This window comes from Crinia signifera, chromosome 8 (assembly GCF_055691185.1).
Source record: "Crinia signifera chromosome 8, ASM5569118v1, whole genome shotgun sequence".
NCBI lineage: Eukaryota > Metazoa > Chordata > Amphibia > Anura > Myobatrachidae > Crinia > Crinia signifera.
Genome location: NC_139224.1, coordinates 159,172,451 through 159,199,949, shown reverse-complemented (window position 1 = coordinate 159,199,949; position 27,499 = coordinate 159,172,451). Strand labels below are relative to the sequence as shown.

The 27,499-nt window shown below is 44.0% G+C and overlaps 1 protein-coding gene across 4 annotated transcripts in view; it reads right to left on the bottom strand.

Moving 5' to 3' along the window:
- The window catches only part of SZT2 (SZT2 subunit of KICSTOR complex), a 140,664-nt gene that overhangs the window by 22,081 nt on the left and 91,084 nt on the right, over nt 1-27,499 (bottom strand). For 2 of the 4 annotated variants that reach the window (XM_083157533.1, XM_083157534.1), the window contains exons 51-66: nt 23,874-24,059; nt 23,611-23,796; nt 23,366-23,529; nt 23,107-23,267; nt 22,925-23,022; nt 20,872-21,004; nt 19,037-19,164; nt 18,321-18,451; nt 18,033-18,215; nt 12,372-12,633; nt 12,085-12,164; nt 11,855-11,977; nt 11,447-11,649; nt 3,868-3,946; nt 1,782-1,862; nt 1,486-1,560 (exon numbers count right to left, since the gene is read on the bottom strand). In XM_083157533.1, the coding sequence (XP_083013659.1) occupies nt 1,486-1,560; nt 1,782-1,862; nt 3,868-3,946; nt 11,447-11,649; nt 11,855-11,977; nt 12,085-12,164; nt 12,372-12,633; nt 18,033-18,215; nt 18,321-18,451; nt 19,037-19,164; nt 20,872-21,004; nt 22,925-23,022; nt 23,107-23,267; nt 23,366-23,529; nt 23,611-23,796; nt 23,874-24,059 (2,273 nt within the window). Of the gene's footprint in view, nt 1-1,485; nt 1,561-1,781; nt 1,863-3,867; nt 3,947-11,446; nt 11,650-11,854; nt 11,978-12,084; nt 12,165-12,371; nt 12,634-18,032; nt 18,216-18,320; nt 18,452-18,772; nt 18,854-19,036; nt 19,165-20,871; nt 21,005-22,924; nt 23,023-23,106; nt 23,268-23,365; nt 23,530-23,610; nt 23,797-23,873; nt 24,060-27,499 lie in introns of all 4 variants that reach the window. The other 2 variants (XM_083157531.1, XM_083157532.1) reach the window with 2 other exon arrangements.

Sequence of the window (27,499 nt, the reverse complement as noted above, 5' to 3'; positions counted from 1 at the left end):
TTGGAGCGACTGAAGTCGCAGTGTATGAAGACACATCTTTATATTTTGTACCCCAGTTACAGTCGCTACAATGTGAATACATCGCTACAATGTGAATCTGTCATCCCATCTGTAATAAAAGTTGATGGCATTTAAAAGGATCCATAAGAGGTGCAGGGAATAGATTCATAATATTTATAAGTTGCATTCTCAGTGATGTCACTGGCTCCTAGTGAATATATATATATAGGATGCATTCTTCGTGATGTCACTGGCTCCTAGTGAATGGATAGACTGCACTGTCAGTGATGTCATTGGTTCCTAGTAAATGTATATAGTACACTGTCAGAGATGTCACTGGTTCCTAGTGAATATATATAAGATACATTCTTCGTGATGTCACTGGCTCCTAGTGAATGGATAGACTGCACTGTCAGTGATGTCATTGCTTCTTAGGGAATGTATAGAGTACACTGTCAGAGATGTCACTGGTTCCTAGTGAATATATATAAGATACATTCTTCGTGATGTCACTGGTTCCTAGTGAATGGATAGGCTGCAATGTCAGTGATGTCACTGGTTCCTAGTGAATGCACAGCTTGTATTCTCAGTGATGTCATTGGTTCCTAGGGAATGTATAGAGTACACTGTCAGAGATGTCACTGGTTCCTAGTGTATATATATAAGATACATTCTTCGTGATGTCACTGGTTCCTAGTGAATGGATAGGCTGCAATGTCAGTGATGTCACTGGTTCCTAGTGAATATATATATATATATATATATATATATATATATATATACACACACACACACATATATATATGATGAATTCTTTGTGATGTCACTGGCTCCAAGTGAATGGATACACTGCAATGTCAGTGATGCCATTGGTTCCTACTAAATGTATAGAGTACACTGTCAGAGATGTCACTGGTTCCTAGTGAATATATATAAGATACATTCTTCGTGATGCTCACTGGTTCCTAGTAAATGGATAGGCTGCAATGTCAGTGATGTCACTGGTTCCTAGTGAATGCATAGCTTGTATTCTCAGTGATGTCATTGGTTCCTAGGAAATGGTCAGGCTCCATTCTCTGATGTGATTCGGTCCTAGTTATTTATTTATTATGGATTCAAACTGTTTTATGTCAGCCAATAAGTCATGTATAATTTAAGAAAACTTTATGTTCAGCCAGCGCTGGTATTATTGTTTTTACTTTAAATGTACCATTTTAGAACTGAATGGATAATGAAGACAACATGGGTGAAATATAATAGGATGAGAGATTCAGAAAGTGAGAGATTTGGTAAGACATCTCCAGTTTTTAAAGCGGCAATCATTTACACTGCAAAATCAAACTGGTTTAGCAGTGTAAATGATTGGCGCTTTAAAAAAAACTGGAGATGTCTTACCAAATCTCTCACTTTCTGAATCTCTCATCCTATTTCATTTTACCCATGGATGTATAGTGTGCATGCAAGATAGGGACAGCGGAGAGGTACCTGCGAATTAACAGACTGGCCCATTGGTATTCGGGAACATTCCAGAGCATATTGCTTCACACAGAAATAACATCCCTAAGGGAAAGAGAGACAGATCATTACAATTCTGAGAGGGCCCCCTTCTCCCTACCCAGCATTCCCAGTCATAGGTGTGCACACAAGGATGGCTGATTTTATAAGGAAAATGGAGAATGGAGAATGATGATGAATGGGGATTAAAGAGTAATGATAATGAGGATAGGGGATTAATTGTTGAGGGTAATTGATTAATGTTTGATACATTTCTAGCCAACAACCTGGAAGGAGAGTTCCATTAGCACGATTCCTCCAGGTAGCGCCCTCTGCAGGTGGTAAGTGATAACTGTAGAACTTGTACTCTGCAAGATAGAAACAGATCATAGACACGCGCTCTTCTTATATGTAACATAATTATACATTATTTTCTGTTGTCCACCATGTAAACTGGATTTCCCAAATTATTGGGACATTACACCTAATTCATATTTAGCAATACATATGTATAATTACATCTGAGTCAGATACTATGTAATGTATGTTCACCATAACTTCTGTAAACAACTTACAGTATGCGCATCATTGGTACAAATAAACCTCCCCACTTATACCACGGGATCCACTAAGGATGCAAACCCACTGAGCCTGTAGATACATTTATTTATTTGGAGGTGCTGTAATTCAATTATTTTCTTTCCTCTGCACAGCAGGGTGCTTCTAGTGTTTATATTACAATTTATATTGTCCCTAAATGAATATATAATCTCCTCCGTGATTGGCTGGCATGTAGGAATTCCAATAACAAGATGCTGTGCTTCCCAAGCACCTTCACAGAGAAAGATATGTACAGGACGGGGTTCAACAGAAGCACATAAAATGTACTGAACACAGTACTCTAGATGAGGTCATACCAATACGACTGTATAGGTCATTGGTACGACCTTATCTAGAGTACTGTGTTCAGTTCTGGAGGCCATATCTCCAGAAGGATATAAATACATTAGAGACTGTACAAAGAAGATCAACTAAAATGGTGCATGGCCTACATCACAAAACGTACCAGGAAAGACTAAAGGCCCATACACACTGTGCGACTTTGAGCTGAAAGTTGCTGAAAACAGCAGGTTTGAGCGGCTTTCAGCTCAAAGCCGCCCAGTGTGTATGGCCCAGCGATGAGCGCTGCTGCATCATCGCCGGGAAAGCCGTTCATCTGCTGGTATTACCAGCAGATGAGCGACTTTGAGAACAGCTTTGCATAGTGCAGAGCTCGGTGCCGGCCAGGGGGAAAGCCGCTGAGTGTGTATGCACGGAGAACCTTTAAAGATCTTAATATGTATAGTTTAAGGTGGCCATACACACGCAGATTTATCTGCAGATCTGTCTGGTTGGAACAAAAACATGGTTATGGATGAGAGCAAATGACAGTTGACCATTTGTTTGGAAATGCTGGAAAAATTACAAACTGTCAATCATCCATAACCATGTTTTTGTTCCAACCAGCCAGATCTGAAGATAAATCTTACTAGTGTATGGGCACCTTTAGAGCAGAGAAGGGAAAGGGGGGACATGATAGAAACTTTCACATATACAATATCAAGGGCTTTAACAAGGTGCAGGTGGGAGACATTCTTCACAGGAAGAGGAGCAGCAGAACACGAGGACATGCACTGAAACTAGAGGGAGGAAGATTCAGGGGAAATGTGAGGAAGAATTACTTCACAGAAAGAGTAGTGGATAAGTGGAATAGCCTACCATCAGAGGCGGTAGAGGCAAATACAGTAGAGCAATATAAACATGCTTGGGATGGGCATATTGATAGCCTTACAAAAAATAGGGATCAAATATGGGGCCTTATTCTGGTTCACTCCTTCTGGCAAATTCCTTCTTAGATGGACAAAACCATGTGCACAGCAGGTGGGGCAGATGTAACTTGTGCAGAGAGCGTTAGATTTGGGTGGGGTTTTACTTCAAAGTGAGATCTATATTGCAGTGTAAAAATAAAGCAGCCAGTATTTTCCCTGCACAGAAACAAAATAACTCACCCAAATCTAATTCCCACTACATTTTACATCTGCCCCCCCCCCCCCCCTGCAGTGCACATGGTTTTGTCCATCTAAGAAGGAATTTGCCAGAAGGAGTGAACCAGAATAAGGCCCATGGTTTGAGGTAACATTTAAAAAAGGGGCAGACTAGATGGGCCAAGTGGTTCTTATCTGCCGTCACATTCTATGTTTCTATGTTACTTATTAGGGCCCTGTGTTATGCAATGTTACCCGAGACAAACACTTGGATCCTCATTAACCATACTATGCCCAGTTATCTGGTCTTCCACATAATGGTCACATGCATACTGCACTTCCTACTCACCTTAGGGCTACCCTCACTTTTGGGTTTGGAGGCTCTGTTCTCCGGGGCCAGTGAGGTCACAGGTCGAATCCGCGCCGTGCTACAAGAGAGAAAGTGGTGGGAGAGAAGGGAAATGCAGTTGGATATACTTCATACAAGACATAGCCCAACCAATCGCATTATTCCAGGCCCATCACCTTGATAAAGACAAAATGCTGAAACGGTGAATGGAGTTGATGCATTAAATTGGGTATCTTTTCGAGTGCCTTGCACAGCTGGATCCTCCTCTGGTAATAACGACATCAAGGGACTTACCTTTAATAGGCAAATTAACCTCTGAAATTTCGGTATATCCATAAAATGGGGAGAAAGTGTCAGTGGGAAGCCGGAAAGTGTCCATGATGTTTACTATCTACACAAGGCTTGCTTTTTACTTTTGATAAGTCTTTGGGAAGATGTACACGTCTCCACGCTTATCACTGCTTCATACAGTACATCTACCCCCATATGTGAGAGCCGACATCTGAGAACATTCATGTGAGCTTCATACAGTACATCTACCCCCATATATGTGAGAGGCAACATCGGAGAACATTCATATGAGCTTCATACAGTACATCTACCCCATATGTGAGAGCCAACATCTGAGAACATTCATGTGAGCTCCATACAGTACATCTACCCCCATATGTGAGAGCAAACATCGGAGAACATTCATATGAGCTTCATACAGTACATCTACCCCATATATGTGAGAGGCAACATCGGAGAACATTCATATGAGCTTCATATAGTACATCTACCCCCATATATGTGAGAGCCAACATCAGAGAACATTCATATGAGCTTCATACAGTACATCTACCCCCATATGTGAGAGGCAACATCAGAGAACATTCATATGAGCTTCATACAGTACATCTTCCCCATATATGAGAGAGCCAACATCGGGGAACATTCATATGAGCTTCATACAGTACATCTACCCCATATGTGAGAGGCAACATCGGAGAACATTCATATGAGCTTCATACAGTACATCTACCCCATATTTGAGAGCCGACATCTGAGAACATTCATATGAGCTTCATATAGTACATCTACCCCCATATATGTGAGAGCCAACATCTGAGAACATTCATATGAGCTTCATACAGTACGTCTACCCCATATGTGAGAGCCAACATCGGAGAACATTCATATGAGCTTCATACAGTACATCTACCCCATATGTGAGAGCCAACATCTGAGAACATTCATGTGAGCTTCATACAGTACATCTACCCCCATATGTGAGAGGCAACATCGGAGAACATTCATATGAGCTTCATACAGTACATCTACCCCATATATGTGAGAGGCAACATCTGAGAACATTCATATGAGCTTCATACAGTACATCTACCCCATATATGTGAGAGGCAACATCGGAGAACATTCATATGAGCTTCATACAGTACATCTACCCCATATATGTGAGAGGCAACATCGGAGAACATTCATATGAGCTTCATACAGTACATCTACCCCATATATGTGAGAGGCAACATCGGAGAACATTCATATGAGCTTCATACAGTACATCTACCCCATATATGTGAGAGGCAACATCGGAGAACATTCATATGAGCTTCATACAGTACATCTACCCCCATATGTGAGAGGCAACATCAGAGAACATTCATATGAGCTTCATACAGTACATCTACCCCATATATGAGAGAGCCAACATCGGAGAACATTCATATGAGCTTCATACAGTACATCTACCCCATATGTGAGAGGCAACATCGGAGAACATTCATATGAGCTTCATACAGTACATCTACCCCCATATGTGAGAGCCAACATATGAGAACATTCATATAAGCTTCATACAGTACATCTACCCCATATGTGAGAGGCAACATCGGAGAACATTCATATGAGCTTCATACAGTACATCTACCCCCATATGTGAGAGGCAACATCGGAGAACATTCATATGAGCTTCATACAGTACATCTACCGCCATATCTGAGCCAACATCTGAGAACATTCATATGAGCTTCATACAGTACATCTACCCCATATGTGAGAGCCAACATCGGAGAACATTCATATGAGCTTCATACAGTACATCTACCCCATATGTGAGAGCCAACATCGGAGAACATTCATATGAGCTTCATACAGTACATCTACCCCATATGTAAGTCAGAGCCAACATCTTAGAACATTCATATAAGCTTCATACAGTACATCTACCCCATATGTGGGAGCCAACATCTGAGAACATTCATATGAGCTTCATACAGTACATCTACCCCATATGTGGGAGCCAACATCTGAGAACATTCATATGAGCTTCATACAGTACATCTACCCCCATATGTGAGAGCCAACATCTGAGAACATTCATATGAGCTTCATGCAGTACATCTACCCCCATATGTGAGAGCCAACATCTGAGAACATTCATATGAGCTTCATACAGTACATCTACCCCATATGTGAGAGGCAACATCGGAGAACATTCATATGAGCTTCATACAGTACATTTACCCCATATGTGAGAGCCAACATCTGAGAACATTCATGTGAGCTTCATACAGTACATCTACCCCCATATGTGAGAGCAAACATCGGAGAACATTCATATGAGCTTCATACAGTACATCTACCCCATATATGTGAGAGGCAACATCGGAGAACATTCATATGAGCTTCATACAGTACATCTACCCCATATATGTGAGAGGCAACATCAGAGAACATTCATATGAGCTTCATACAGTACATCTACCCCCATATGTGAGAGGCAACATCAGAGAACATTCATATGAGCTTCATACAGTACATCTTCCCCATATATGAGAGAGCCAACATCGGAGAACATTCATATGAGCTTCATACAGTACATCTACCCCATATGTGAGTGGCAACATCGGAGAACATTCATATGAGCTTCATACAGTACATCTACCCCATATTTGAGAGCCGACATCTGAGAACATTCATATGAGCTTCATATAGTACATCTACCCCCATATATGTGAGAGCCAACATCTGAGAACATTCATATGAGCTTCATACAGTACGTCTACCCCATATGTGAGAGCCAACATCAGAGAACATTCATATGAGCTTCATACAGTACATCTACCCCATATGTGAGAGCCAACATCTGAGAACATTCATGTGAGCTTCATACAGTACATCTACCCCCATATGTGAGAGGCAACATCGGAGAACATTCATACAGTATGAGCTTCATACAGTACATCTACCCCATATATGTGAGAAGCAACATCGGAGAACATTCATATGAGCTTCATACAGTACATCTACCCCATATATGTGAGAGGCAACATCAGAGAACATTCATATGAGCTTCATACAGTACATCTACCCCCATATGTGAGAGGCAACATCAGAGAACATTCATATGAGCTTCATACAGTACATCTTCCCCATATATGAGAGAGCCAACATCGGAGAACATTCATATGAGCTTCATACAGTACATCTTCCCCATATATGAGAGAGCCAACATCGGAGAACATTCATATGAGCTTCATACAGTACATCTACCCCATATGTGAGAGGCAACATCGGAGAACATTCATATGAGCTTCATACAGTACATCTACCCCCATATGTGAGAGGCAACATCAGAGAACATTCATATGAGCTTCATACAGTACATCTACCCCATATGTGAGAGGCAACATCGGAGAACATTCATATGAGCTTCATACAGTACATCTACCCCATATGTGAGAGCCAACATCGGAGAACATTCATATGAGCTTCATACAGTACATCTACCCCATATGTGAGAGGCAACATCGGAGAACATTCATATGAGCTTCATACAGTACATCTACCCCATATATGTGAGAGGCAACATCGGAGAACATTCATATGAGCTTCATACAGTACATCTACCCCATATATGTGAGAGGCAACATCAGAGAACATTCATATGAGCTTCATACAGTACATCTACCCCCATATGTGAGAGGCAACATCAGAGAACATTCATATGAGCTTCATACAGTACATCTACCCCATATATGAGAGAGCCAACATCGGAGAACATTCATATGAGCTTCATACAGTACATCTACCCCATATGTGAGAGGCAACATCGGAGAACATTCATATGAGCTTCATACAGTACATCTACCCCCATATGTGAGAGGCAACATCAGAGAACATTCATATGAGCTTCATACAGTACATCTACCCCATATGTGAGAGCCAACATCGGAGAACATTCATATGAGCTTCATACAGTACATCTACCCCATATGTAAGTCAGAGCCAACATCTTAGAACATTCATATAAGCTTCATACAGTACATCTACCCCATATGTGGGAGCCAACATCTGAGAACATTCATATGAGCTTCATACAGTACATCTACCCCATATATGTGAGAGGCAACATCGGAGAACATTCATATGAGCTTCATACAGTACATCTACCCCATATATGTGAGAGGCAACATCGGAGAACATTCATATGAGCTTCATACAGTACATCTACCCCCATATGTGAGAGGCAACATCTAAAAACATTCATATGAGCTTCATGCAGTACATCTACCCCCATATGTGAGAGCCAACATCTGAGAACATTCATATGAGCTTCATACAGTACATCTACCCCATATGTGAGAGGCAACATCGGAGAACATTCATATGAGCTTCATACAGTACATCTACCCCATATTTGAGAGCCGACATCTGAGAACATTCATATGAGCTTCATATAGTACATCTACCCCCATATATGTGAGAGCCAACATCTGAGAACATTCATATGAGCTTCGTACAGTACGTCTACCCCATATGTGAGAGCCAACATCGGAGAACATTCATATGAGCTTCATACAGTACATCTACCCCATATGTGAGAGCCAACATCTGAGAACATTCATGTGAGCTTCATACAGTACATCTACCCCCATATGTGAGAGCAAACATCGGAGAACATTCATATGAGCTTCATACAGTACATCTACCCCATATGTGAGAGCCGACATCTGAGAACATTCATATGAGCTTCATACAGTACATCTACCCCATATGTGAGTGCCAACATCTGAGAACATTCATATAAGCTTCATACAGTACATCTACCCCATATGTGAGAGCCAACATCGGAGAACATTCATATGAGCTTCATACAGTACATCTACCCCATATGTGAGAGGCAACATCAGAGAACATTCATATGAGCTTCATACAGTACATCTACCCCATATATGTGAGAGCCAACATCGGAGAACATTCATATGAGCTTCATACAGTACATCTACCCCCATATGTGACAGCCAACATCTGAGAACATTCATATGAGCTTCATACAGTACATCTACCCCCATATGTGAGAGGCAACATCGGAGAACATTAATATGAGCTTCATACAGTACATCTACCCCCATATGTGAGAGGCAACATCGGAGAACATTCATATGAGCTTCATACAGTACATCTACCCCCATATGTGACAGCCAACATCGGAGAACATTCATATGAGTTTCATACAGTACATCTACCCCATATGTGGGAGCCAACATCTGAGAACATTCATATGAGCTTCATACAGTACATCTACCCCATATGTGAGAGCCAACATCTGAGAACATTCATATGAGCTTCATACAGTACATCTACCCCATATGTGAGAGGCAACATCTGAGAACATTCATATGAGCTTCATACAGTACATCTACCCCCATATGTGAGAGGCAACATCGGAGAACATTCATATGAGCTTCATACAGTACATCTACCCCATATGTGAGAGCCAACATCTGAGAACATTCATATGAGCTTCATACAGTACATCTACCCCATATATGTGAGAGCCAACATCAGAGAACATTCATATGAGCTTCATACAGTACATCTACCCCATATGTGAGAGCCAACATATGAGAACATTCATATGAGCTTCATACAGTACATCTACCCCCATATGTGAGAGGCAACATCGGAGAACATTCATATGAGCTTCATACAGTACATCTACCCCCATATGTGAGCCAACATCTGAGAACATTCATATGAGCTTCATACAGTACATCTACCCCATATGTGAGAGCCAACATCGGAGAACATTCATATGAGCTTCATACAGTACATCTACCCCATATGTGAGAGCCAACATCGGAGAACATTCATATGAGCTTCATACAGTACATCTACCCCATATGTAAGTCAGAGCCAACATCTTAGAACATTCATATAAGCTTCATACAGTACATCTACCCCATATGTGGGAGCCAACATCTGAGAACATTCATATGAGCTTCATACAGTACATCTACCCCATATGTGAGAGCCAACATCGGAGAACATTCATATGAGCTTCATACAGTACATCTACCCCATATGTGAGAGCCAACATCGGAGAACATTCATATGAGCTTCATACAGTACATCTACCCCATATGTGAGAGGCAACATCGGAGAACATTCATATGAGCTTCATGCAGTACATCTACCCCATATTTGAGAGCAAACATCGGAGAACATTCATATGAGCTTCATACAGTACATCTACCCAATATATAAGAGGCAACATCTGAGAACATTCATATGAGCTTCATACAGTACATCTACCCCATATGTGAGAGCCAACATCTTAGAACATTCATATGAGCTTCATACAGTACATCTACCCCCATATGTGAGAGCCAACATCGGAGAACATTAATATGAGCTTCATACAGTACATCTACCCCATATGTGTATTTTATATACGCACATACATAAGTGTCACAAGCTAATCCACTGTGATATTTTGTGTGTTTTTTCGTCTAAATCCTTTTGGAACTGGGAATCAACTCTGTAAATTCATATTCAGATGTGTCCTCGCTTACTGGGTGACCCTGCACTACAAGTCACAAGAGCAGCTAAAACCACGCAGGAATTGTTATCACACACATAAAAAGTAGCGGTTGAAGCACCCAGGAACTTGGCGCAAGGGAAAGCCACAGCCAATCACGTAGGAGCCAGTCTCACTACAGATGAGTAGTCCGGATTTACTCAGATCTCAAAAACAGCATCTTACTGGCTCTCTAAAACATGTGAGAGCTGATAGCCAATAAGATAAACGTAGTTATTTGGTGAGTAAATCCGAACCTGCTCATCTCTACTTTTAACAAACTCAGTCCCACACAAATATACATATGGCGCATGGGCCTGATTCAGGTTTGTTATCAAAGACAAACAATACCCACACAACTGGGCAAAACCATGCTGCACTGTGGGTGGGGCAGATGTAACATGTGCAGAGAGTTAGATTTGGGTGGAGGATGTTTAAACTAAATAATCTAAATTGCAGTGCAGAAATAAAGCAGCCAGTATTTACCCTGCATAGAAAAAAATATATATCCTACCCAAACCTAACACTCTATGCACATGTTACGTCTGCCCCAACTGCATGCAGTGCAGCATGGTTTTGCCCAGTGGAGTTGAGCCAAGCTGGGCTATACGGCATGACTGAAGCAACCATCAAAAAGTACACATCTTCAGAAGGGCTTTCTGAGTCCTAAAGGCATGCACCAAAAACGCATTGGAAATGTGTTTAATGAGCACCCACCTGCGGACAGGAGAGGCCGGGCGAAGCTGTACCAGGATAAATCCGGTGCTCTGCAGGTACTGGATATACTGCTGCATAAATGCCGTGCACAATTCCTGCAGCCACGGCTCCTCCTTGACTTTGCTGAGCGGCATATCGTTCGAGTCGCAGCTGTAACTGCGATCTCTGCCGGACGCCCCCGAGTCGTTGGATTGGTGTCGTTTCTGGGTAATGACATTCATTTGTGAAACAAGTCAGATCCATGCGGTGCTGGAGCAACAATAGCATGTAGTGAAATGCGGAGGATCAGCAGGCTATGGCTCTCCAGCTGTTGTGGCACCAGAGCCCCAGCGTGTGCATGCTTGGACTTGTAGTTCCACAACAACTAAAAGGACCACAGGTCGCCTACCTCGAATGAGATGAGGATACCTTGCCCTCACTCCTGCTCTGGTCACTCTGGAGTTGAGCTTGGAAGGACGGATCGAACAGCAGAGGGGTGGCACAGTAATGAACCAGCCGAGCAGACTGCTTCAGGGTGTCCAAGTCTGCAGCCTGCGGAAGTGAAGTAGGTGAGCGAAGCAATATTGTGGGCCAGACAGAGGGTAAGGAAGTGGTAATAGGAACGGGAGAAGCACGTTGGTGGGTGGAGCTGAACTTACACTGATTGGCATGTTAGACTGCGCGGACCTCTGCTGCCATGTCACAAAGAGGTTCTCAATCTTAAGCTGCTTCTCCATCTCTAGAAAAGGGCAACGTGGATGTTACAACAGATACAAGAGTACGCATATGCCACCGCCGCACTCGCAGAACAGCGCACCGAACATGCAATATGAATTCATTTATTGAGGAGTGGATACTGCAGCAGTGGAATTTTTGGCTCTCCACTATGTAAATTGTGTGACGGTGTCAAGCAATGGGGCATTACAGGATAATTCCTACTTCTTACCTCTTCGTTCCGTGCTTTTAATCTCCAAGAACTGAGTTCCGTGGCATGACACAGTCTCCACCTCAGGGGAGAGGTGCATGGGTTTTATAGGCATGACATCCCTGAGAACCTCATCGAAAGGCACAATGTCTGGGGGGTAGTGTAAGCTTGGGAGGCTGCGGGTGGAGTTTCCCAGCCGCGTCTGCTCTTTGTAAGGTGGTGGTGTGGAGCTTCTGATAAGGGCATCTACCTCTAAGGTGGAGTTTAGGAATGGGTTGGGATCCTGAAAAAGTGACAAAATGAGAAAAAAAAACAATACAGCAGTAAGAGTACTAACAGGTAGCAGTAGTAGTAATAGTACTAACAGGTAGTAGTAGCAGTAGTAATAGTACTAACAGGTAGTAGTAGCAGTAGTAGTAATAGTACTAACAGGTAGTAGTAGTAGTAGTAGTAATAGTACTAACAGGTAGTAATAGTAGTAGTAGTAGTAATAGTACTAACAGGTAGTAGTAGTAATAATAGTACTAACAGGTAGTAGTAGTAGTAGCAGCAGCAGTAGTAGTACTAATAGTACTAACAGGTAGTAGTAGTAGTAGTAGTAATAGTACTAACAGGTAGTAGTAGTAGTAGTAATAGTACTAACAGGTAGTAGTAGCAGCAGCAGTAGAAGTACTAACAGGTAGTAATAGTACTAACAGGTGGTAGTAGTAGCAGCAGTAGTAGTAGTAGTACTAATAGTACTAACAGGTGGTAGTAGTAGTAATAATAGTACTAACAGGTAGTAGTAGTAATAGTACTAACAGGCAGTAGTAGTAGTAGTAGTAGTAGTACTAACAGGTAGTAGTAGTAGTAGCAGCAGCAGCAGCAGTAGTAGTACTAATAGTACTAACAGGTAGTAGTAGTAGTAGTAGTAGTAGTAATAGTACTAACAGGTACTAGTAGTAATAGTACTAAGAGGTAGTAGTAGTAGTAATAGTACTAACAGGTGGTAGTAGTAGTAGCAGCAGCAGTAATAGTACTAACAGGTAGTAGTAGTAATAGTACTAACAGGTAGTAGTAGCAGCAGCAGTAGTAGTACTAACAGGTAGTAGTAATAATAGTACTAACAGGTGGTAGTAGTAGTAGTAGCAGCAGTACTAATAGTACTAACAGGTAGTAGTAGTAGTAGTAGTAGTAATAGTACTAACAGGTAGTAGTAGTAGTAATAGTACTAACAGGTAGTAGTAGTAATAGTACTAACAGGTAGTAGTAGTAGTAGTAGTAGTACTAATAGTACTAACAGGTAGTAGTAGTAGTAGTAATAGTACTAACAGGTAGTAGTAGTAGTAGCAGCAGCAGTAGTAGTACTAATAGTACTAACAGGTAGTAGTAGTAGTAGTAATAGTACTAACAGGTAGTAGTAGTAGCAGCAGCAGTAGTAGTACTAATAGTACTAACAGGTAGTAGTAGTAGTAATAGTACTAACAGGTAGTAGTAATAGTACTAACAGGTAGTAGTAGTAGTAGTAGTACTACATACAGCAGTCAAATGCATAAAGGGCAACATAAACCATTTTGGTACTCTTTACCTAGAAGGGCGCCCACGATTTTGATCGTGGGCATCGTAAGGTTAAAAAATCGCGCCGGTCGCTTTGCATGCGACCAAAAAATCGCATGCGATGCGACCGACGCGATTACCGCGATTTCCCATAGGGAACAATGTTAAATGTCCCAATTGACCCGATTTTTTATAGGGAACAATGTTAAATGGCCCACAGAGGCCAAATAGGCACCCTGAAGTGTGAAATGGCCCCCCCAATTGTTAACGCCACCCCACGATCAACGTCAACCCGAAGCGTGGCGAGCGCAGCGAGGTGCGGTGGTACGCGTCCTACGACCTTTTCATATCCCCACTATCCACGTCGGCGTGGAGTTGAGAACAGAAAGTGTGGCGAGCGCAGCGAGCCACCGAGCCCGAAGCGTGGCGAGCGTAGCGTGCCCCGCGAGGGGACGCGGACACCTTCACAGGTATACGCGTCCCCTCGCGGGCTTTACAGGTGAAGCGTCCGCTCGCCACGCTTCGGGCTCGGTGGCTCACTGTGCTCGCCACACTTTCTATTCTCAATTCCACGCCGACGTGGATAGTGGGGGTATGAAAAGGTCGGAGGACGCGTACCGCCGCCGCTCGCCACGCTTCGGGTTCACATTGATCGTGGGGTGGCGTTAACAATTGGGGGGGCCATTTCACACTTCAGGGTGCCTATTTGGCCTCTGTGGGCCTTTTAACATTGTTCCCTATGGAAAATCGGGTCAATTGGGACATTTAACATTGTTCCCTATGGGAAATCGCGGTAATCGCGTCGGTCGCATCGCATGCAATTTTTTGGTACATGCGATGCCCGCGATGGCCGCCCTTCTAGGTAAAGAGTACCACCATTTTCAACAGGTTCAGAAAAGCCTTAACTGCACAAAGAAGCCAAATACAAATGCAATAAACGGAAATGCTTACAAAACAGATAATCACCAATCACTCTGGGCCTTATTTTGGTTCATTCTTTCTGACAAAATCCTTCTTAGAAGGGCAAAACCATGTGCACTGCAGGGGGGGGCAGATGTAACATGTGCAGAGAAAATTAGATTTGGGTGAGTAATTTTGTTTCTGTGCAGGGAAAATACTGGCTGCTTTATTTTTACACTGCAATATAGATCTCACTTTGAAGTAAAACCCCACCCAAATCCAATTCTCTCTGCACAAGTAACACCTGCCCCACCTGCAGTGCACATGGTTTTGCCCATCTAAGAAGGATTTTGTCAGAAAGAATGAACCAAAATAAGGCCCTCAGTGTCATGGTCGTCAAGATGGTCAAAATTGTCATGCTGACATCTTCTCCTGCACATGTTCACCAAGGCTTAAAGGCAGTGCCTGATTTACCAATAGGCTGATACCCTTGCACATCCCCTCGCATGCGGGCGAAAAAAACTCATTAGATGGTCGTTCACCATCGAATTATATTTCACCTGTTTGCAAATTAAAGTCAGTCTAGACTGATTTTTATTTCCAAAGGCGATGGCCGAATTTCAGGGAGGGCGCTGACGTCATGTGAAGTAGGTACGTCCCTTTTATGTTAATAACCGTAATAACAATATTAGGATCAGTGTGGAACAAAACCTCTCTTGATTTGACCCTGCGCATGTTATTACGGTCTTACATCAGATTTCATATCCCATATCGACAAATGATTAAGGTCACGTCGGAATTGTTCTGGACCTTATATTTCTTTTACCAGAAGCCGATAAATTGTTAGATTTATAGCTGGTTAATAAAGAATGCCCATTATCTCAGTGTAAACAGAAGGCGTTTCATTAAAAACATGAGGATTTTCTGAAGTACACCGAGAACCATATTGAGAATAGCTCATATAGGAACTGTGAACCCGCTTCCATAACTGTGTGGGGACATTGCAGGGTAGAACAGAAGGTTCCTGAGTGTGTCACTGGGGAATTTAAAAAGCCTCTTAGAGGGGGGTAATAGATTAAAGGAAGGCTTTTTAGATGGTTCATGTGTCTGAATTCATTTTCCCGAATTATAGATGAATCATGAGTCTGAATATATTTGGTTAAATGACAGAGGAATTATATATGAATCAGGCGCTTGTACAATATTTGGTCCCCAATGCATTTTTATTTTTAGGTTTTTAAGCACAAAATGATTGTCTTTGGATTTTTTTTTCAATTGTTAATAGCTTATTACTTTAACAAAAAAAAACTATCATTTGACGTTTCAAAACACCCCATCTGATGACACGCATGTCATGGAACCCATCATTTTTGCCATGGAGATGACCTGCTTTAGGCAACTCCGGTCAGTGACATATTCTCGCACATTGGAGGTGATTAAGGTTGGTTTGCAAAAGCAAACTCCTTCTTTAATGCAAAACCATGCTGTACTGCAGTTGGGGCAGATGAAACATGTGTGGGGATAGTTACATTTGGGTGAGTTATTTTGTTTCTGTGCAGAGTATATAATGGCTGCTTTATTTTTACACTGAAATTTAGATTTCAGTTTGACCACACCCCACCCAAATCTAACTCTCTCTGCACATGTTACATCTGCCCCACCTGCAGTGCACATGGTTCGTTAATGCATTAGTGTGCAACAATTAATCAGGCCCTTCATGCTTATACCAAAAATAAAATAAAAAAAGAGACCATTTTGCCAAAGACAATGGTACAAATGTGGGACACAAGATCCTGCCTTTGTTTCCCGGCTTATTCCCAAAACCCAGAAGCAAGCATTACTATTACTGTATTTTTAGAACCAGATACAGTTACTACAGAAAACTTATTTCTATCTGTACAGTACTGTTTGGAAATCATGGACTGGATTTAGTAAGGATCACATATGCCAAGATGCTCCTAGCAGCTGATCATATGCAATCCGTAAGCAATGCAAATGCAGGTGGAGAAGCGTATTACCCCAATAGCATTGAAGAGGCAGTTCGACAGAACAGGCCCAACTTTAAAAACAGTCGGGCTCATTTTGCCGAGAACGAGCGTTGCAAATCTCGACAATCCACGGCCGTTTACACGGGCAAGCCCCCTTTTCGACGATCGGTAGGCGGGACATTGAATCCCACCTGCCGATAAGAAGGTGGGAAGAACGAAAACAGGCCAGGGTCACAGCTGATGGGACGTACCAACAGTCGTGAACTGGGAGTGCCAACGTTGCTGTTGGAGATCCCCAAAATATCCACTAAAACTGCCAGCACCGCCAACAGTGACTGTTCTTTTTTTGGGTGCAAAATTTAACTAAACAATGAATTGCCTTGGCTGTATTTGTATTTATACTAAAAGAACAGACGCTGTGATCGACGCTGGCATTTTGAGCAATGTTGGCTCTCAAAGAGTTAAGATGGGTTGAGAGGGAGAGAGAGAGAGGGGGGAGAGAGAGGGGGGAGAGAGAGGGAGAGAGAGAGAGAGAGAGAGGGGGGAGGGAGGGAGAAAGCGAGAGAGGGGAGAGAGAGAAAGAGGGGAGAGAGAGAAAGAGGGGGGAGAGAGAGGGGGAAGAGAGGGAGGGGAAGAGAGAGAGGGGAAGAGAGAGAGGGGAAGAGAGGGAGGGGAAGAGAGGGAGGGGAAGAGAGAGAGGGGAAGAGAGGGAGAGCGAGAGGGAGGGGAAGAGAGGGAGAGCGAGAGGGAGGGGGAGAGAGAGAGGGAGAGGCAGAGGGGGAGAGAGAGAGGGAGAGGCAGAGGGGGAGAGAGAGAGGGAGAGAGAGAGGGAGGGAGAGAGAGGGAGAGGGGGACAGGGAGAGGGAGGGAGGGAGAGGGGGACAGGGAGGGAGGGAGAGGGAGGGAGAGGGAGGGAGAGGGAGGGAGGGAGGGGGAGGGAGAGGGAGAGGGAGAGGGAGAGGGAGAGAGAGAGAGAGACTAACCTAATTGATCCAGACCATTCCAGCTTTAACCTATCCCACTACATACTGAGTGGCTGTAACCTCTCCCTGCCCTTCTCCCAGGTGACAACTATGACATAAGACCCCCTTCCAGCACTTCAAGGCAGATCTAGAAAGAATCCGTTCGGGCCTTCAGCCGTGGCAGAAATAACTTTTGTCAGTTGAGCTCCTGCAGGCTGTGTCTGGCTCATACAACAGATGTCCCCATGGAATGCAATGTCCCCGTAAGCATGTTCTGAAGTACAGTGAGGGGTTACCTGCTTACTATCCTCGTGCCAAGGGGTGTCCGAGAAACAGTAGTGATGGAAGAGTCCTAACTTCTGGCTCAGGAGACAATGTACGACGTGAGCCCGAGCATTCTGCCACTGGATTAAACGCACCAGGGAACGGCTCAGCGATGCCCCAAGATCTGGGGACCAATTGTAGGTGTAAAGAGTGAGCTGTTGGTGGAGGTAAGAAGAAAGACCACATTAGACAAAGAACAAATCCTGGTGCCAGAGGCTCTGAAATCAAACGGAAATATCACAGTATAAAATGATCGCCACCTTTTTGTCCTGTATTTCGATCAACAGGAACCTCTGTCGGGGAATCAAACCACGAATTGAAGTGGATAAATCCAAAGGTCTCTCTGAGGAGCTGAGCTCCATGGCCTCAAAACGCTGGTATCCCTTCTGAGCTGTGAGTAGAAGAGACAGTACGCAAGGGGTCAAGGTGGCTTTCCTCCAATAAAGTGGCCTAAAGGTGTTTCTTATCTTCTTTGTTAAAGTGCCCTTCACCCGGTCTTCCTAGCTGAAACCCCAACAGTCGTATCCAGGACCGTAACCATGCAGGACCGGTGACTGAGGCGGTGGCAACATTGCTTCCTCAGTGGCACCGATTGTACTATTCTGGGATGCCAGGAAGTGAGGACAGATACTCTTACGCACCCCTATTGGTGAGTCTCACACCACAACCACCACCCACGGTGATCAGCAGCATAGAACACAAACCAACTTACAGCTGTCCAACTTGCAGCCCTCACCATTATTATTTTCCTTATCCCCATCCTCTGTCTCCACCTCCTCCTCATTTGAATACACTGGGAGCAAAGAACAAAGTCTCAGAAAGTCATAAGGTCATTACCCGCACAGAAGACCTCCATGGACTGTGAGCAATGATTAAGAATTGATGGCACAAGTTAAAGTTTGGTTGCATCAAACTACAGTTGCTGGGGTCTAGCAGACATGGAACCCCATTTGCAGGGTCTTTCGGAGCGACTCACCCTGCTCGGTGCTGTATCTCCACTGACGGAAGTTCCGCCCCAGCAGGATCATTTCGCGGGCAGACGCCGGTCGTGCTGGGCTGTGCTGGTTGGTAGAATAAGGAGCAAACACCGATCCATTGGAGCCACTGGAACAATAAACACTTCAGTATGAAATAGACTATGGGGGAGATTTGTCAAACCTTGGACATCACCCTCATGCACCTGGGTAATGTTACTGAACTAATTGAGCATCTACCACTATCTGTATGTATGTTGTTAGAGGCAGAAGGGAGCCCATATTAGGAGGAGATGCAGGTCCTGATATGCCACATGGAGTAGTCTGGGGTTGCTCCAAGGTAGGTAGCTCTTAGTTCAAATATACCAAGTAATTATCATGTGGCTCCTTGCTGGTTAATCGTAGACCCAATTTAGGGTAACGGTGGTGTGGGGTGCGCTGCTCCTGGACTGGATGGGCTGGGTGGCTTTAGTGCGGCATGCCCTTACATTCTATTAACACTTTTCCCTCACTAACACTATCTCTCTCTTATTTTAATTACATTTCATTTATCTCTCTCTTTATATATAGCTTCGGCTTCTTATCACTAATTATTAACACTTAGTATTTCACTGGCGTGCCGCACTGGGCTTCCCAGCTTATGATGGTTTTTGGGGTGCCGCACCCTGCACCTAGATATAGCACTAGGGACCCCCAATAATCAGAGAAGCCTTGACGCGACTTGGGGGCATAGCATACACCTGCGCAGGTATATGTAACCAATATCTCTGAATTCTATTATCATGTAGTGTTCTAGATTGGTTACTAACATTACCCAGTGTGCTGAGGGAAAAAATGTCTTGTTTTACTTACCCAGTATTTAACCCCTCCCTCATGCACCTGGGTAATGTTACTGAACTAATTGAGCATCTACCACTATCTGTATGTACATCTATAAAAGTACCAACCAATCAGATCCTAACGAAGAGCTTTTTTTTAATGAATGAAGATGTTATGACCTTGGGTTCAAAGAAAATCATAAATCCAAGGGACCTCTCCAGAGTCCCACACCAATGGCAGCAGTGCTGCAGATGAAATCACCAGAAAATGGCACAGCTGCCATTTTAGCAGTGTTTTCCGCATAGACAGAAGAGAGATAGTCAGGAAAATGTCTGTTGCACTATTTTCCCAGAGATGAGCACATATGTTTTAGAGCAGGGGTGGCCAAACCTGTCCTCAGGATCTACCAACCGTTCATGTTTCTCAGGCAACCTGTGGATCTATAGTAGGAATGAATGCAGCAGGTTTAAAATGTGACAGTTTAGTAATGACTACAGCTGTGCACCAGCCAGGGAGTCTGGGAAATGCGACAGTTAGTAATGACTACAGCTGTGCACCAGCTAGTTGATCTGGGGAATGTGACAGTTAGTAATGACTACAGCTGTGCACCAGCTAGGTGATTTTGGGAAATATGACAGATAGTAATGACTACAGCTGTGCACCAGCTAGGGAGTCTGGGAAATGTGAGTTAGTAATGACTACATCTGTGCATCAGCTAGGTAATTTGGGGAACGTGAGTTAGTAATGACTACAGCTGTGCACCAGCTAGTTGATTTGGAAAACATGAACCGTTGCTAGATCTTGAGGACCAGTTTGGCCACCCCTGGTTTAGAGTCTGTGCCCTCTGGTGCTCAGCATCTGCAGTGCTACAAATCTTCCCCTATGTACCAGAATAAAAGTAATTTTCTTAAAATTCTTTTGTTTTATAACTACAATATTTTACCAAAATTGACCCCTCCCCCAATGTATTTATCATAGTTCACACATCTGCCCTAAATGCAGCGAATTTACAACTTACATGTTTTTTTCAAACACTCTGACATTGGTGTCACTGGCCAGGGATGTGATGACATTGAAGAGCTCAGTCAGAACAGAGGGAAGGAGAAATCGGGACACTGTCTGAGCGGAGCAGAGCTGGATGGACGGACAGCCTGGATGTGTGACAGGAAGGAAACCACGAGGGCCACAACTCAGAATATAAAGTGAAATACGGCGATACCGTGAAAGAAAATATCAAACTTGATTGCATATTAAAGTGCACTTGGTTAACTTATCCGAGAGGCGACGGCCATTTTGTGCGCTGAACCAATATTCATGAGAATTCAGCCGGTCCATTTGCTAGAACCTAGTGACACCAATGAAGGGTATTGTTTTAAGGTTACTAAAACTCAGTACAAGTTATGTCGTTGACTCTTACTGAATCTATAGGCTGTATTCGCATTGATGTCATGGGCTCCTAGTGACTCTATAGGCTGAATTCTTAGTGATGTCATGGGCTGAGCTCCCAGTGACTCTATAGGCTGAATTCTTAGTGATGTCATGGGCTGAGCTCCCAGTGACTCTATAGGCTGAATTCTTAGTGATGTCATGGGCTCCTAGTGAATCTATTGGCTGGATTCTCAATGATGCTTACAGGCTCCCAGTGACTCTATAAGCTGAATTCTCAGTGATGTCATGGGCCCCTAGTGTCTCTGTTGGTTGGATTCTCAGTGATGCCACTGGCTCCCAGTGACTCTATAGGCTGGATTCTCATTGATGTCATGGGCTCCTAGTGAATCTATTCGCAGGATTCTCAATGTTACAGGCTCCCAGTGACTCTATTGGTTGATTTCTCAGTAATGCCACTGGCTCCCAGTGACTCTATAGGCTGTAGTCTCATTGATGTCATGGGCTCCTAGTGAATCTATTGGCTGGATTCTTAGTGATGTTACAGACTCCCAGTGACTCTATTGGTTGATTTCTCAGTGATGCCACTGACTCTATAGGCTGGATTCTCAGTGACATAATAGGCTCTTAGGGGGACATTTACTAAGATGGGAGTTCTATTTCAGATGGGATGGTGCTATGGGCAACCAAACAGAATATATTTCTTATTTATTTAGCAACTAATCAGAATCTACTTCTTATTTATTTAGCACCTTCTAGAAAATAGTAGATAGTATCTGATTGGTTACCTATAGCTACATCCCCTGTGAAATAGAACTCCCATTAGTAAATATACCCTGCTAATAAATAAATAAATAAATAATAGTAACTATATAGGCTGGACCTCAGTAATTCCACTGGTTACTAGTGAAGGCATAGGCTGTGCTCTCAGTGATGTCAGCGGTACTGAGAAAGGGTATAGGCTGCACTCTCAGTGATGTCACCGGTCCTGAGAAAAGGTATAGGCTGCACTGTCAGTGATGTCACCGGTACTGAGAAAAGGTATAGGCTGCACTCTCAGTGATGTCACCGGTACTGAGAAAAGGTATAGGCTGCACTCTCAGTGATGTCACCGGTACTAAGAAAAGGTATAGGCTGCACTCTCAGTGATGTCACCGGTACTGAGAAAAGGTATAGGCTGCACTGTCAGTGATGTCACCGGTACTGAGAAAAGGTATAGGCTGCACTGTCAGTGATGTCACCGGTACTGAGAAAAGGTATAGGCTGCACTCTCAGTGATGTCACCGGTACTGAGAAAAGGTATAGGCTGCACTCTCATGAATATTAAACCAAAAGCACAAGCAGGTAGCCGGCTCTATATGTAAGTGAAGGGCATTTTGATATAAAGGCTGGCAAAGAAAACAATAAAAAATATAGTCACTTACCGGCAGTTTCCAAACTGGTGCCACTGGTTGGTGGTCCAGCACCAGACCTATTTACTTACGTTCCATGTGATCGGAAAAAACAGTGCTGGTGATTGCGACCAACTCTGTATGCAGATGCGCCATGCTCAGCTTTGAGTGCCCTAATCACGGTAAAGCTGGCAGGTGTGCCCGTGGACTATGATGCGCATGTGCCGCCGTGCCAAGTTTGGGAACCCCTGGTTGCATGAATGCATGATTGGCATCGCTCTGTATTATACATACCAAGCTGGTTCATGAAATTCATCCACTGCAGACAAGTCTGACTGTATAAAGGGTGCAGAAAGCCCACTTCTCCCTCCTCCAGCTGCACCTGGCGCTTCCTACATAGGACATATATATATGGTTACATCACTGGTGTATAAAAACCAAGGCTCTACTAGGGACCGAGTGACAATACACAATACCTCTGTGCATGCTCAATGCGGATTCCAGGCCTGTCCGGGCAACTTGGGACCTTGAGACTCTCTGTCTTATGCCGCCGCCTTGTCCGCGGTTCCTCTGTGCGTTCACAAACGATGTCGTCTGTGGTTTTCGGGGGCCCCAGCTCAGCGCTGTCCGGTTTGCTCTTCACATAGCACAAGAAGAATTGGGGCATGTTTTATACATTTGTGCGTGGTCATCCTTGTATAAATGCACAAGGTATGTTCTCATTGGCTCTCTTACCAGTATATCCCAGAAGCTCCTGCGCCCGGTTTTACTTGGAGGGGTGCTTGGGTCGGTGCCGGATTGAGACGCGGATGGTGGGAGGCTGATCGGGGAAGGGCGGGATTTGTTAGACGATGAAGTCAATTCCCTTGTATCAGGATACGACTGGGTTGGGCCCTTTCCTAAAAGCAGAGGAGGTAAAATGATCACACTTCTCGCACATCGGTGTGTTTTCATGTACTGCAAAGCCTACTTGATACTACCATTTATAGCAACTTCCTGTTCTGTGGGGCCTTCGGGATCCATACAGAGAGGCATCTGCAGGATGTGGAACTCGATGATGACATCACAGAGAGCATGGCGCAGCGAGTTGGAAAGCCGCTCGGATAATTGGGAGGAGCTGATGTTGCCCTTCTCCCAGATGTCAAAACGCACCAAGGTAAGCGAAGCTGGAAGAAGAGAGACAGGGTTACATGAAAGGACAGGAAAGAGCAAAAAAGGGGCGGAGACAAGTGGCAATCCCTACCTGACGTGTCGGCACTGGACTCCGGCATAAACCTGCCGACTTTAGTCAGAGACTCAAATGTGCTGAAGCTGAGCAGATGCGACGCTGTGGAAGGGCAAACAAGAGGTGGCCCGGAGCGCTCGCCGTACGCCTGCGTCACCAGGGCCCCGTGCTGGTCCACAAAGGAAAGCGCAATGCAGGCAATGCCTAAAGAGAAACAATAGTCCCATTATTTGCACATCCATGGAGTGATTCATGACATCATATGTACTAAGAGCGACTGTTCTCCATTATGAAAAGGAGCAGATCATATAGAGCAGGGGTGGGGAACCTTTTTTGCGCCAAGGGCCGTTTGTATGGGGAAGAAAATCTTTCGGGGGCCATATGTAAAAATTTCTCTTACAAATTGTCCTGCTGCAGCCGTCTCACGCTCCGGCGGCTGCCGCTGAATAGGACTGACAGTCTCCGGCTGCTGCTGATTAAGAGGAATCTCGCAAGAACTACCGACCTATCGCGAGAATTCCCCTGTACTTGACTCCCGGCAAAGCCGATGGGCGGGTGGGAGGGCCACTCAGACCGGCTACAGGGGCCGCATACGCCCACTGGGCCTGAGGTTCCCCACCCCTGATATAGCTGGGGTACCCAGGCATTCTGACCATCAGAGGGACAGTAAACAGCTGATGCATATTATAAACTACTCTTATAAAGAGAGCACGACAGAATGTGTCTGAATATATGGAATAAAGACCATTGTGCGATCACTTGGCCTTGTGAGGAATAGATGACACCTAGATCCATTGTTCATTAGCATATGGGCGTTCCCATGAGAATGCTGGACGTTCCTATGCTAATAGCCGATGACGCGGGTGGCAGGCAGCCGACATCACCGGATGTCAGCTGGCCGCCCATTTCCCCCCGAGCATCCACGCCTATAATAAGTGACTTTAGAGTTACTTTTATATCGCGTGCGCCTTCGCCATCATTCAACGGTCGCCAACCATCGAATGATGGGGCGGATACCACAAGGTTGCGAAGGGACGTTCGTGTGTAACATACCTTCGCAAGCCCTGCGTGCGAATCCACCTTGCAAATGGGTGGTGGCCGGCCACCATTTGCAAGGCGGGGATTGGCGCAAGGGTGCTAGATTGCTCAGAACTTTCAGCAAGATCGCTCAGCACCTCCCTGTGTGGTCTGGGCATGTAGCAAAAACCGGAACGGTCTGGACCACACGGGGAGGCTGTAATCTCCCCTTCCCCATGTCCCTGGTGAAGGCTCTCACAGGCATCCCCCGGACAAGCCACCCCCCAGCTGTTCCGTGGTCTTGTCCTGGGCCAGTTTTAACTTTTAATTTAGCCCCTGAAATACTTGTCACCTTGCAGATTATACCCCATGTGCAGAATATCCACCATGTTCAGAGTACCCTCCCAGTGCATAACATCCCCCATGTTAAATACCCATGTTCAGAGTACCCTCCCAGTGCATAACATCCCCCATGTTAAATACCCATGTTCAGAGTACCCTCCCAGTGCATAACATCCCCCATGTTAAATACCCATGTTCAGAGTACCCTCCCAGTGCATAACATCCCCCATGTTAAATACCCATGTTCAGAGTACCCTCCCAGTGCATAACATCCCCCATGTTAAATACCCACCTTTGTGCAGATTCCGCACCCCTTTACTGAAACTCCCTTTCCCATCCCAGTGCACAATAGCCTGTCAAATGAATTACCCCAATCTGTGCAGATCCCACCCCTCTTATACAAAAAAAACCTCCCCCTCCCAGTGCATAAAAGTCATTTTCAGATATAAACAGAAACGTACACGGTGTGTGAGCCGTCCTGGCCGCTAGCTGCTTTTCACTGCTGGTGACTGCTGACAGTTCCTGCTGTTGCTGACAGGACCCACCGCTGCCGCTGTTAGTCCCTGCCAGCCAGTGCAGAGACCTGGAGGATCATCACCAAGCTGAGTCCATACGGCACTTCACATGCGGTGCGCAGCCGGCGTCATGACGTCAGCCGCGATCTGCACCACTGGGATCGCCTCTCCTGCTTGCTTCAAAGGCAAGTTTACTGGCTGCAACCAGAGGAGTTGATCGCGATCTACCGGCGAGAGCTCCGCGAGCTACCGTTAGATTGCAATCAAAATTTTGGCCACCCCTGGATCAGACAATGCCCGGGAATGGCTACGTGTGTTGGCCCCATTAGTCACACAGAGATATACAAGTGTCATTTATCAAACGAATCAGCACAGCCCCCTAGTTGCATTGTATAAGATATATATTCTGTGTGTGACAGCAGCTGTATCTGCATACAGAACACATAGGAAATGCTACATCACAGTTCATTCCCTCACCTCCACATCTGACCTATTGACCATCTACAAAATGGGGTTTGGGTACAATCGCACAAGATCGTGTATCCTTGATTTATATTGGTTGGATATAGGAGTGACCCCCTGTTTATTATTATAACAGCCTTGTATCTGGTATAATTTAGGGGTGTGCTACCACTGACAAATAAAATAATTCACATAGAGAGAGAAGAAAAAAGGATTTGTCTTGGTGTGGTGCACCAATGAAAGGAACGGAGTCCTAAAATCTAACTTTTAATTGATTTCGTATTAAAACAAGCGAAATATAAAAACACATATAACAAATACAGATGCGGAAGGTATTAATAAAAATGCACGTGCGAGCGTGCCGCGTGTGTCCAATTTTTATTTGTGGTATTTTTCAAAAGTGTAGACCAGCCTCCTCTGTACAAATTTTGCCCGTCATGGTATAATTTATTTCTGCAGTCATTCACTGCTAGGTATTTGTATCAATTTGTTACAGAGAAGAAATGTATTGCCATTCGTACAGAATGTTACTTTTGTATCGTTCAAGGAGAAACTGAAAGTGCATGTATTACCAAGCCTCTCTGAGTCTCCAGTCCTCTTATACCCCTTTCACATCGCACTTTTAAAACGGTATATTGCCATTTTTTTCCCATTTTAAAATGTTTAAGGCTGCAGTGGGAAAGTGCCAGAGTTGATTTACCGGTTAAAGAGCAGAGTCCTACACGTTTTAAAGCCGTTTTTTAGGCAGTGTGAATGGCTCTATTTCAATGGCTTTAAACGTGTCCCTTGGGGGTTAAACAGGTTGAATGTTTGAATGGTATTAACCCCTTCATGACAGAGCCAGTTTGTGCCTTCATGACAGAGCCCTTTTTTTCAAATCTGACATGTCTCACTTAAGTGGGGATAACTTTTTTTTGCTTTTACTTATCCCAGTGATTTTGAGATTGTTTTCTCGTGACACATTGTACTTCAAGTTAGTGGTAAATTTGGGTCGATACAGTCTGTGTTTTTTTGTGAAAAATACCAAAATATCGTGAAAAAATGGAAAATTTAGCAATATGCAAAATGTCACATTTTCTGCTTGTGAGACAAATAATCATACCACTCAAAATAGTTAATAACTAACAAAGACCATATGTCTACTTTATGTTGCAATTATTATTTCAACCTCCTTTTCATTTTTTTGGACACTAGGAGGCTTCAAATATGACTAGCAAATTCTCAAATTTTCAAGAAAATTTCAAACACTGATTTTTTTAGGGACCAGTTCAGTTCTGATGTGACTTTGAGGGACTTGTATGTGAGACA